A 13,493-nucleotide genomic window follows, 5' to 3' on the forward strand; every position below is an offset into this window, starting at 1 on the left:
ACAAAAAATCCGAGCAAGGCTTTTCTACAGTTTCTTGGAATACAGATAACAAAAGACTTAATTAACTACAAAAGGAGACATTAGATGGAGGGAGATGCTTATGCCAAGTGGGATGTGACAGGCCTGTTCCTAATGAAAACACCTTTTGTAAAAGCCTGGGAATAGTGGCTAATAGGCTGAATCTGTCAGCAATCCCTGCTTGGAGCACTGTTCGTCTGGGATTCCCCTGCATTAACTAGTTAATGCTCACAGAGCACTGTTTCTCCTCTTGTTACACAGGTGTAAATCAAGAAGCCAGTTGGGTAGTACATCTGCTTCTGACAGATCCTCCCCTACATTCTGGGAGCTGTTGGCCCCAAAGGCCATAGCCAGAGTACTGAGGTATACTGAAGCGTGAGATGATTCATTAAAACCTTCCTAAGCCCCCGAACGAGATGGCCCTGTTGAAGCTGAGTGTCACAAGACAGAAGTGATGGGCATTGAAAGAGCTATACATGGGCAGCCCCCGGATTAGTGACTTGGAAAAGCAGGATCAGCCCCTTAGGCTATGTCTACATGAAGAGCATTTTTCTGGTCCAAGGAGCAGTGGTTTCTATCTAGCAGAAAGACAACTCTGCTGGCAAAGCTGTGTGTGCACAAGTGTAAAGCAGCTGCTTGCCATGGGCAAAAATTGCCAAACCAGTAGAAGCATGTTTTTGTTCTGGGACCTTCCATGTCAGGAGCTTGGATTCATCAAAGGAGACTGATCCACCTGCCTAAAATGCCCAGTAAGAGCAGGCCCCCTCTGCTTGCCCTGACTACAATAACTCTGCTAAGGGAGGCCACATCAAGAGCTCCTGTGGCAATGAAATACTACTATGGATAAAGTTTTCCCTGCAAAATCTAGACTCCTCATTGGGAACCTCCCTGAAATACTGAGTGTGCTTCTTCCATTTCTTATATGATGAAAGGCCACTGTGTTGCCCAAGTGGACAATGGTCTGAAGGAGCTTGTTTTAGACACCCAGCATGAGACATGATGGCATGGCCCAATTATTAAACAAATTGGTAAGTTTCATAAAATTCCCATTAGCCCATATCTCCAGCATGTTCAGAACCATGTGGATGACAGCACAACCCTCTGGTGTGACAGCTATTCCTCCCAGTTTTGTGTTGTCTGAGAATCTGTCCCATCATCCAGGTCATTAATGGACATACAGTACTGACCCCAGAATCAGTCCCAGGGGTAAAATAACTAGTGACTGGATTTTGTGCCATTGATCACCATCTTTTCAGCCCAGCAAATCAGCCAGTTTTCAATCTACCTCACTGTATTCTTGTCTAGGTCATTCATACTTAATTAGTCTGTCTTTTAAGCTGTTATGAGACAGTCTCAAAAGCCTTTCTAAAATCAAGATAAGCTATATCCACCATTCTCCCTGAATCTACTCTGCCAATAATTTTGTTGTAGATAGATAGCATAGTGGCCAAGTATGATTTCCCTTTATAAATCCACGCTGATTATTCATACATTCATTTGAATATACTTATTTACATATACAGAAATATCTATACATAACTCAGCCCCTAACTGTGAAAATCAGTAACAGCTTTCCAAAGACCAAAGCAGGAACTGCACTCTTAGAAGGAAGTAAATAATACTGAACATTTGGTGTCTGTTACAGACCAGCGTGTGGACTCCAGGAGCTGCTGCAGACAGGAACACAGAAAGCTCCTGCTCTGTAGTACATCTCATCAGAATATCCTGAGCATCAGGTTTTGAGAAGAAATAAGATGCCTTGAGAGAGAATTCTTGCTCTCCTTGTAATTTTGCAATTACGTGCATTTATAACAAAAGGTCTTTAAACTAAACCAACAAGTTCTTTATATGAAGATTAGGTTTTGGTGCTTCAGGATGGATGCTTTGTATTTCTAATGTATATAGAACAAAAGATTACAGCTTTCCAGCAGTAATTTATATGCCATCCTTTCTTCTCCTGTTTAAAACTGAATCCTGTGATGCTACAAGAGGCGAAATGCTGCAGGAGGGAAACTGAATTGCTTCCTTACCTTGTGGTTTCCCCACAGACGGGCCAGCCCGTTGGGATCCACTATCCGAAATATTTTGGATTCCTTATCTTCCCATCGGATGAAATTTTCGTACCGGCTGTCAGAAAGCAGCTGATAAACATAATCCCAAAGCAACCTACAGTCTGTGAAGAGAGAAGCAAGACAATAATTACTTTTCCTTTTTTTTTCCCTTGGGATTAATTCTGGAAACTTTTTGGGTGAATGTGTAGTGAAAGGACAGTTGGGATCAGGGCTGAAACAGCTGCTGTGACCTGAAATGAAAATGGCTTGGCTCATATCGAGTAATGTTTGCAAAATGGACTATAATATACAGCCTCTTCTGATGCATCCCAGTTCTCCTGACACTGACAGAGCTTCTCCATCTCATCAAAAGCTGTGTGAGGTGACCTGCTGGTCTTAGTTGTGTGTTTATGGTTGTACTGAAGCACATAAAGCTCACACTGTTGGCCCTGATGCTGTTGCTGGCTGTTTAAGGGGAGAAATCATGAATCCTGCAACCTGCTCTCCCTGCTTGAGGCTGTCCCTTTCTGTGCTAACATGTGAGTCTAAAGCATGGGCAATATTACAGCTTTCCTTTGTAGACTCCTTGTGATATAAAACTGACAGCTTCTCCCATTTTCAATTTGATTTTTTGTTTTACTTTTTAAGGTTCCTGGAAAGAAACAACACTTAAGTATTATAATTACTTGAGTGCTATCAAGAGGTTAAATACTTTCTATTTGGGTAATTGAATTCAAATTTCCTCTTGGCAAACACTCCTTAGGTCACTAATTAAAGGTCTAACAGACACTTAAGTTTTAGTTTAGTGTTTTTCAGTTTCATGGCAGTCTCTTGAGACTGAGGAAGCCAAGAGCTGAGCTGCTCTTACTTCCTGTTTGCAATGTATGTGTGAAGCACAGAATAACTGGGAATATGGAATTTGGAATGTGGATTGTGCAGAGCTGGGGGTACTGCTGCTACAACAGGGTTTTCACAGCTCAGCTATCCAGATTTCTAAGGTGGCTGTGGGGTTGCATTTTACTTTGAAAGCAATACCAGCCTCTGAGAAACGACTTGTTAGTTGTTCAAGGGCTGGCAACCAAAGAAATCCAGCTTCTAAGTGCTAAAATGGATTCTTGTCAGCCTGTCTTTCTATTCCTGTCTGTTTGTCTGGGGCTGGCACGTGTTACAATGGGGATGATGACATGGGAATATAAAATACTTTTTGAAAAAGGATATGAATAACACGTTTAGTGAGCACACCTGAAATGAATAGAGATTTTAAAGTTATTTTTCCACTTTCAAATTGCAAAGAGTATCTCTGACACCAGTACTGTCTCTAAAACCAGAGCTTAGTTTGCCGGTGCCCCTGCTTTAGTGTCTCCCTGCGAGTCCTACAAAAAAAAAATGCAGTATGTTTTGAAGAGATGACATCTGTCAAAAAATTCCAAGTTTCCATTCTAGCTGAAACCTATCCTGATGGTCACCTCATCCATAACATCTCCAAGAGGAGGAATGTGAAAGGCAAGAGACAAGACTTTTTGATGGGAAAAACCATTTTGTCATTAACATTTTTCACGGAAAAACATTTTCCACAGAAAAATGCCCATACCCATTTGAGTTTTTTCTAGGTTTTAATTTAAAGAATGAAACCTGGGCACAAGTTTCCCTGGACTAAGTGAGAGGTCTGAAAACTAAAGTTGAAGGTTACCTGTTGAATTTCTGTCATCCCCCCTCTCATAAATTCACAAAAACCAATTCTTACACTGCCTTTCTGACAATGTTTTTGCACACACACACACACACACACACACACACACACACACACACACATACATTAGAAAAGAGCTTATTTTCTAGACTTCCTTTATGGTTCAAGACAAGGGAGATTTATATTGCTCTTCTGGTTTGTGCCTTTTAATATTGTGGGATGTTTTCAGACAAAAGGATAGTAAGGCCGTTAAATGGTTTTTTGACACACATGCAATTAATTCTAGAACCCTTTCAATGCAAGAAATTTATAGAAAATGTCTTTTTTAATGCAAGAATCCTTGGGGTCAGCTGGAGGGATGGTGCTCCTGGAGAAGCCAGTCAATGTCATGCTTTGTCATATTCTTGAATGTTCAACCCAGAGCAGACAACCTCCAATTGCAACACCTTATAGCTCATATTTACAGATCTGCAGAGATATGATTTATACTCCTCTTTACTTTCACCTCAATTTTTGCAATAGGCAGTTATTTTTAATTTCTCTCTCACAGACACACACCCTGGGCCCCCCTTCTGCACAAAACCAAAGAAGCAGACAAAAAAAGCAACCTGAGATTTCTAGGTGGAAACAAAGAGCGCTTCAGATACTAAGAAGAGGCAGGATTCAAGTGCAGATTTGTTTTTTTATTGTTCCCTTAGTTTTTAGGATGAATTTAGGCTAAGCTTGAATATAAATACAACTTTTCATTTGTATAAATTCAAATGAGAACTACTCAGATCTGCATCTTGAGAGTTTCACAAGAAAAATTTTAAGTGATCAAGGGCCCCATCCCTTATTCTTAACTGACTGAGCTCCTCAGGCTTGCAGAGGTATTTAGTAGGTTGGTGGAATTTGCAAAAAACCCCAACTACCCAAGTATCTGAGACTCTTGTTTGCTTCAATGATAAAACCAAAAATCCTTGAAAACTCTGCTTGGTTCCTACAACCACTTAAAAACATGATTTAAATCATATGGCTGTCTATCAGCAAATTTAGATATATGACCCAGTTGTATTTACATAATTTACTGAGCATCAGGGCAACTGTGGTAACTGTCTAAAGACACTGCAAATAGGAAATAAAAAGCATTAAACACCAGTAGAAAATATTCAGGCTCACTGCATTTCTTCTCCTCAGAGCTGAGAGCTCCAAGCACACAGTTAACTTGGAGCAGCTGATGCTTTGCAGCACACTTTACTTACGTATGAGCTCTGCTTGCACAGGACCTAAAGCAACCTGCCTTCCTTCTACTTTCACTTGGGACACGTTTAGGAATTTGAGCACAGGAACTTAAGGGATTTTTGTTTGTTTTTAACCAGAAATGGTTGCCCTACATATCTTTCTCAAGACTGCACAGTAAAAGAAATAGGAGGTCCTGGAGGGTTCTCCCTGACTGACAGAAGATCAGCAATTAAATAATCTACTAGTAGAGACCATCTTTAATAGGACAGTAGAGACAATGAGTCGAGAATACCTGGTAACTCTTAAGATTGAAATTGGAATATAATTGAATGAAATTGGATTATAGTAGAGCCCATTTGCAAGCCTGTGAAATTAGTCAAAACCCAACAAGAGGCAAGTCTAGAAAATGATTTTAAAAGGAGCTTCTCTGCTAGGAAAAGAGGCACCTCCACAAAAGGCTGCTGGAGATGATAGACAACGTGCTCAGGGCACAGCATGGGATTCTTGGGGCTGCCATGTGCTGGGCTGGCAGTTGGGACTTTGATGATCCTTGTGGGTGCCTTCCAACTCAGGATGCTCTATGATTCTATGATACAGAAAGTTGCATTCTCCAGGAAGGCCAAAAGTGTGATGTGTACTTTTAGGAAGGATAGAGGAAACGGAGAGAAGGACTTGTATGTGGATAGTTGTTTTGTAAATGTCAATTACTTGTATGAGGAAAGTCTGGATGGTGGAAATGACTCCATGAAGACTCAATCTCTTCCTTGGCTGTCAGAAGGCCTCCAAAGGAGCTGCTGCATAAGGGGACTCTCCACAGGGTGTGTGTTGGCTAGTGAATAATAGCAAGAAAGTACATGGATGGTGCTGAGGCCAAGCAAGATTTGAAGTGTGGGAGATTCAGTAGGGGAGTTGAGGCAGGGCTGGTACCTGTTTGGGTATGCTGTGATTTCCTGCCTTTGGGCTAAAATAAGCTTACTATAAGCTTACTTAAGCAACTATGCCTCCCCAGCACAGGGAAACATCATTTCCCCCTAGCACACACAATCATTTTTTTAAAAATGGACTCAGATGGTTGAACTTTGTACAGTCTGCAGGTACAGAGATTCAGCTGCATATAGAGCTGGAACTGAGAGGCTTTAAGGTGTTGTAGCTGGAGTAGGAAGGTGGTGAATGGCCCAGCAATGTGGAAGGGACTCCTAAACACTGAGACTTCCATGCCCTGCCATTTTCTCAGCTATAATACTAAGCAAGTCTGAACTAAGTAATTAGCTGGGAATTAGGGCAAATTGCAGCTTCTAATGGAGAGGTATGGATACAGCTTTCCTCCTGCAGCTAATGCTTCTAGAGGGACTTTTATAGTTATGCACAAGGTAGTGATAAGGTGCAGAGTACTTAGCTGGTTCTCAAATTGTCTGCCATAAGCATTGCCCTACATGTGCAAGAGGCAGCAGTTTCCCACTCCTGCTAATAAAAACTATGTTATTATTAACTGATTAGGCACAGTCTTCTGAATACACACCTAAAGAATACCAGTGTTTAAATACTTCCTAATAGCTATATTATAGTAATAAATATCCCTTAGTATTTAATTGCCGTCTCAGAATGATCTGTAAATGAAACATTTTGGATCTTAGGTTCCTAGTATTTTGATATTTGTCCAGCTGTTACAAATGACTTCTCCAGTATCATTTGGCCAACGTCATCTTCATGTTGCAGTAGTGAGATGTCTCGCATCTGTACTCCCCAGGACTAAATAATACTGTTAACAATATAGGCATTTGCATGCTAAAGACCTCTTTTGTTCAGGATATAACATTCCCCTGCACCAAAATATTACTTAAAGCATGTGCTGTATCTGAGCCCTCTATTGTTTAAATGAGGCCCATGGTGCAGAGCTGGCCCTCTTCATGTAGCAACTACCAAAAACCTCCCATAACCACAGAAATGTTTTGCAAGACCTACCCACATCTTGCACTGAGGAGCATTATATAAAACGTGTTTGATCTGGCTGATGACTGCCTTGGAACCCAACATGGCTCCACACAGGAAGAGATGCCAAAGGAATGTTGTCATAGTCCCTCTGACATCAGCTGAGGCCTTATCCCTTGCTGTGTAGGTTAGCCTAAAATCTCTCCAGCATATCATTTGACTTAAATGGTTCTGTGATTTCTACCAGCTGAAGAGTTCTCCCAAGCTCAGCCTCCTTTAATTTTTACAAGGTGTCTTGTGTTTCAGCTGCATTTGTTCAGAGTGAAGCAAACAATGACTGTTCACAACTGAAACTAATGAACAGAACCCTGGAAGTTCTCTGGCCCTCTGGTTCCTCTAAGTACACCTGAAGTGTGTGTGAAGACAACATGGTGATGCTCACAGCGTCAAAATCATAAACTAATGTAATTCACAATCACTGGAGCTGGGGAAAGGCTTTGTCCCAGGAAGTCTCTGACCTTGGGAATGCCACTGTCAGAGTTCTGGGAATGGTCTGACTGGGGAATTTCCTTAACAGACATGCTGCAGGAGCATTATGCTGTGCTGAGATACAATCCAGCTTTAAGATCTATCCATGACACATTAATTTTAGCAGACAAAACCAAAAGAAAAAAGTAACCAAGCCTCATGGTTAAGGATTCAAATGGCTCCAAGGCCTGGGGGAGAACTGACCGATCCTGAGATTGAGCATCCTGGTAACCAATGTCTGCTAATCCACATCCAGGTCACCAAGGGAAAATAGTTTTCTTCCTGTGAATGTTGCATTGGAAGCAGGATAGTAAGATGGTACAGTAAAGCCAATGTTTTTTTGTGGAGAAACCTCTTGACAGACAACTGTTTGTTCAGCTCAGTAAATTCAAGCTGGGGCTGAGTAAAGAGGTTGCCAGATCACCCAATACAACAGTTGTATGTTGCTTCTGTCTTGTACCCAAACGCTGAGTGGGAGATCATGCAGAAAGAGAGCAGAAACCTGAGACTGTCATGCTGCTAACAGTTGTGCTGTGAGGTTGTAAAAATAACACAGCAAGCCAAGCTCTGTCTTTGGCATTCAAAACTTGTATAGGGAAGGAGGATCCAAAATATACCTCATGTGGTTGTAGAAAAGAGCACTGAAATCACAATGAATATGTAATAGATGGGTCACAGACCATTTGCAAGATGAAGACTTTGAAAGCTAAAGACTGTTGTATTAAAACCAGTCTTTTTTCTTCCTGTCCACTTCTGCTCCATGCCTCATCCCCACCAAATAGATGGGCATTGTCAGTATTCTCTTCAAATGCTGTTCTTTTTCTGCTCCACCACAGTGGTAGAAAAGACTCCTGCTAAAGAAACGTGTCTCTGATTCTCCTGTGGCTTTCCCTCAGCTTTACTGCTCATGAAAGGCAATGACTGGAAAAGAAATTCAACCTCTGCCTGTACACATACACTTTTTACAAACACCTCACAACCTCTTTGACATCAGAAAACTGGACAAACATATTAATGATGGGAATTAAGAATGGTGTTTTACCTTCAGAATTGTACTTTAGAGAAGCTGGCAGGAATGACTTAACTGCATCAAAGGCGTTCCCAACAAGGCTAATATATTTTTAAACCCCAGTGTGAGAATCTCTATTATCTTCTGATAGTACAGTCTTGGGTTTAGACTTTTGGTTTTTTCAAGAGCAAAAAAATCATTGTCTGTAATAGACTGCTTCCTATGAAACTCATTTCTACGTTCTCTCAGAAAGCCCAGAGTACTGTGGGAGGTGTGAGCACGGCTGGAAGACACAGCTCCTGGTGTGTTCCCAGGAATGCCCTCCTGAAAGGACTTCTATGGATGCTAAATTCTGACAGTGCCTGTACAGATTACAGGCCGCACAGAATTTAGCATCCATAGACTTCATACATAAACTGGTGATTTCTGATGCATATATTGCCAGAAACTGAGATGTGACCTCCGCTTCTTGAGGTTAAAACTCCACATTAAGACATGATTTTCCCTTCCCTTCCCTTCCCTTCCCTTCCCTTCCCTTCCCTTCCCTCCCTAACCCTGACCCTTCCCGGAGATGGAAAGCACCCTTAGCAGTTTAATGGTTTGCATTTGAGTTATCATAAACTGATGTGTGTGCTTGTAAGTGATTGGTATTAAAGCCAGACTTAAATAGGCCTATCTCTGGAGACGGTGAAGTGTAGTGTCAACACTGTAAACAAAGTGTGCTCTCCTGGTTTAACTAAGAGCATTCAAAGTGATCCAAGTTTGCTTTGTTGAAGAAAATCTGAATTACCAAAACAACTCTAGCTTGAGGGAAGTACACAGGGAAAATAAGACCCCTGTTTTCATTAAAAGGCAAGTTTCTTAAAAGAGAGTGTAACATCCTGCTGACCCCAATGGATGCTTAGGGTACTCTGAACCCACTTATCTGTCTAACCATGGGATGTAAATGGGTGTTTGTGGTGGGTTTAGCGCTGGCTAAAATCACCAGTGCACTTACTCATTTCTTGCTGTGAGATATGGATTAGAAGGGTAAAGCAGTGATATTTACTCATGGTTCTCACCCAACAATCAGATCTCCCTGAGGTACACATCATATTCCTTCTTTCTTACATCTTCCCCAAATGTCAATCAATACAAAAGCAGCACAGTGCTGCAGTACAGTAAGGAGAAGAATAAAATCTAAATGACTGAGCTTTTCTCTGGCTTGGTCAGTCTTGGCTTCTGAGTAGACCTGAACAAGACCTGACTGCAATTTCTGCTCCTGTAACTGTGCATTAAGAATGGAGACAGCTGTGAAGCAATACACTTCACAGAAAATCTACAACCACCTATCTAACCTATTGCTATTCAGCCATTGTTTGAGCTTGAGTGCCATTAGTTAAATTGGCAGGGAAGGCCCACTTTCATGCTGAAATTAATTGTTAATGCCATGTTAAGAAGACTCTCAAGGTTATAATGAAAACTCCTACGAATATGAGCTCTATGTGTATGACTCTCATCCACACTTCAGTATCTCCAGCAGTCTTGGCTTCCACAGGGGCTCCAAGAGAAATGGCATGCAGTGGAAATATAAAAGTATACATGACTGCAAGAGCAAGTGATGAAACAAGGCCAGTGACATTATCACTGTCATATCCAAAAGGGGAGTGACAGGCCAGCATTACACCATGATTTTGATGTTCTTGCAAGGCTCCAAACTGTTTATATGAGTTGTCCTACAGGAAGGAAGGTCAGTTCCCTGGAAAACAGCTACTGGCCCCTACCACTTACAACTCAGAACTGGCAAAGTGAACCACTGTTTCAGCTCTCTCTAGGTTGCCAGCCTGTAACTTGAAATGGCTTAGCTGCTGTGACCATCTTGACAAAGCTGCTTCCCAAAGCTGTGTCTCACCAAAGCCCCACCAGCCACTTCTATGCTGTCACATCCTGCTGGGTTCATCACTCATGACAGTGGAGAAGACAGCCTTGGCAATCATAGGTGGGTACACAGGTGGGTTCCTATGGTATTAGCAACTATGTGCTGTCCTGAAGATCAGCTGCATGTTTATACACCCCAGATGTGGTTTGCCCTCCTGGCTACCAGGGCACACAGCTGACTCATACTGATCATGGCATTGACGAGCATCCCCAGATCCCCCTCTACAGGGATGCTCCCCAGAATTTCTCTCCCCGTTTATATTTGTGCTCAGCACTGCTCCACTCAAGGTGCAGAATCTATCAGCTGGACTTGTCAGATTTCATCCCATCAATCACAGCCCAATGCTCCAATCTATACAGACCCCTCTCCAAGGCATCTTGCCCCTCAACAGTCAACAGCATCTCCCCAGTTTGGCACCATCAATAAAATTGCTAAAGATGCATTCAATTTCTGCATCCAGATTGCTGACAAAGACATTGAACAGGACTGTCCCTAGAACTGAGCCCTGTGGAACAGCCCTGTGGAACACTGCCAGCCAGATGTGTCCCCATGTCCTACAACCCTCTGAGCCCTGCCCTTAGACAGTTCCAGTGCAGTGGGAACCCGCTCATCCCACAGCCATGCAATTTGACGCTGCTGTGAGGGGCAGTAAGAAAAGCCTCCCTAGAGCACAGAATAACTATACCCACCACCTTCCCTCAATCCACTAGGTGTGTGATCTTAGCAACTCAACATTGCAAATTACTTAAATGGGATTTACCTTTGTGGATGACTGTGCCTAATGTCTGCATTATTCTTTAAATGCCCTTCAATAGTACCCAGTATTATCCTTTTTTCCAGCCTTCTGTGAAGGCTAATGATATCAGTTACAAAACCTGTAACTTCTAAGTTGTGCTTCAATGCTGGTTTTACTCTCTTCACTACAGAGCCATAATTGTTCTTTGCCTCCCTCCCTCCCTCCATAGGCCATTGCATATTGTAACTGTGACTGTACAGCTGTTTTGTACAGAAAGGAAAAGAAACTAACATTGTGTAATGCATTACAAATAATAAACTAATGTGGTGAATTTGTGCAAAGGATTTTGCTGGTGTATGAGTTAAAAAAACCCAAAAGATCATCCTACAATGTGACACAGTTGTAAATGTCCCATGGACACATCTGGAGCAGATGCAGGCACTGGGGCTCTGGTCCTACTAGCTAAGTAGTGAGGAGACTCTGCTGAGGTGCATTGGTTTGAGGTTTGGTGTCTTCTGATGTTTAAGCTCTAAATGTCTATTGTTACAAATCTGACAGCTCAATCAGCTGAGTTTTTCTTATCCTCATTTGAAAGCTTTCCAGCCCAACTCTGGAGTATAAACAGAAAAAAGTACCAGTTGATTTGCAATTTTTTAAAGCACTGTATTTGTGAAAGGGGTCCTTTCTGTCCCCTCCTGTCTTTTTCCCTCCCACTAGTTATTTTTTCAAACAGAGGAGGAGAATCCATGATTCTGTCCCCCCTCCAAACTCTGTCCCCACACAAAACAAACCCCTTTGGAAGACTTCCCCATGCTCAGAGCCTACACCCATCCCAAGTGCTGTTTTGTACATTTCAGTAGAATGTGAGTCATTCAGAGCTGATGTACTCTTACAGTGAGACTGCATTTTTTGCAGTTTCGGCCATCAGACTGTTTTTATTGAGACGTCACATACACATGCCTTGCCACAGATCCATGGGCCCCTGTACTCTCAGGATGTGTGGCACACTGAGAGGCTGAGATAAACAAGGAGGCAGCTCCCTGTCATGACTTTGGCAGGGTAAGAATCTTGTCTATCCTCATTCCAACAGCAATCAATGGCTTTATGGGCCTAACCAACACAGTGGTAGACAATGTGCCTCCCAACAGTTTAAACATTGCCTGGCTTTTCCTCAGACTCCTGAAGGGGAAGAAACAAATCTGGCAGCTCATAAAGTCAGATACAGCCCAGTTGCTAAGGTAACCCAGCTGATAAGAGCAGCACACCAATAGATAACACCAGGCACAGGACTCACCTGCCTTTAGATTTCAGCATGCTATGGATTAGAGAACAAACCTTTCAGTCCCAGAGCTGGTACAGAAAAAGACACTGGGAGCTGGAAATCTCAGAGACCTGCTCAGCAATGTATTTCCCCTCATAAGAAATAACCAGAATTGTATTAGTGAGTTTTAAGTGACTGAATCTAAAGTGAGGTAAATACTACCATGTAATTAGCATAATTTGGATGTTTCTAAGACAACCTCTATGTGATAAAGGTTAGGATGAAACCAACCCTGTTATAGTTGGATAGTCCCATAACTACCTCTTGCACCTTGGGGAAGAACCTTTTACAAGATATCAAAGCCCTAAAATGCTTGATAACAAAACCTTCACAGTCAGAGATTCAAGGGGAGTAGAATTTCCAGTCTGCAGAAGGGCTAATTTGAGGCACTCCCCTTGGTTTAAACTGCAACTGTGAAGAGAGAAAAAAAAGAAAAAAAAAAAAGGAAAAAAAAAAAAAAAAGAAAAAAGAAAAGAAAAAAAAAAAGTATCTTTTCACCCCCCAGAGAGAGATATCCTTGGAGACAGTTTTTGGAGAGCCAAGATAGACTACTGAAAAAGATTCAGAGCTAAAAGTAAGCCATACATAGAATGCCTGCATGCTACAGTTCAAGTTAGGACCTGGCTACCAAAAGTGTTGATCCTTTGAATTAGCAGTTCCAGTAGGGAAAATTCTCCATTACACTGCCCTGCTGAGCTCCCCTTTGGAGGTATTTTAAATATTTTTACATGCTGTTAACTAGGTGACTACTGATGCCTAAGTTACTTTGTTTATCCCTTGCCTTTAGTGTCTTTAGAGGGGATGCAAACCTGTTTCTTGATCATCTCAACACGATGACCTCTAGTTCTGACAAAGTTACACAGAAGACTTGTTGTCGTGGTTTTAAACCAGTAACTAAAAAAAAATTACTTATTTCTTGCTGTGAGATATGGATTAGAATAAGAGCAAAACAGGCTTAAAACTTAAAAGGAATAAAGACAGTTTATTTACAAACTACAAGAATAAGAACACCAGAATAAACTTTCAGAAAACCCTTTTATCTTTCACTACTTGACTATTTCTTTGTACACAT

At 41.7% G+C, this 13,493-nt stretch overlaps 1 protein-coding gene across 2 annotated transcripts in view; it reads right to left on the bottom strand.

Moving 5' to 3' along the window:
• The window catches only part of ETV6 (ETS variant transcription factor 6), a 128,689-nt gene that overhangs the window by 7,859 nt on the left and 107,337 nt on the right, over positions 1-13,493 (bottom strand). For both annotated transcript variants that reach the window (XM_015628709.3, XM_015628710.3), the window contains exon 6: positions 2,049-2,191. In XM_015628709.3, coding sequence (XP_015484195.1) covers positions 2,049-2,191 — 143 coding nt within the window. The remainder of the gene's footprint in view (positions 1-2,048; positions 2,192-13,493) is intronic.

This window comes from Parus major, chromosome 1A, assembly GCF_001522545.3.
Source record: "Parus major isolate Abel chromosome 1A, Parus_major1.1, whole genome shotgun sequence".
NCBI classification, from domain to species: domain Eukaryota; kingdom Metazoa; phylum Chordata; class Aves; order Passeriformes; family Paridae; genus Parus; species Parus major.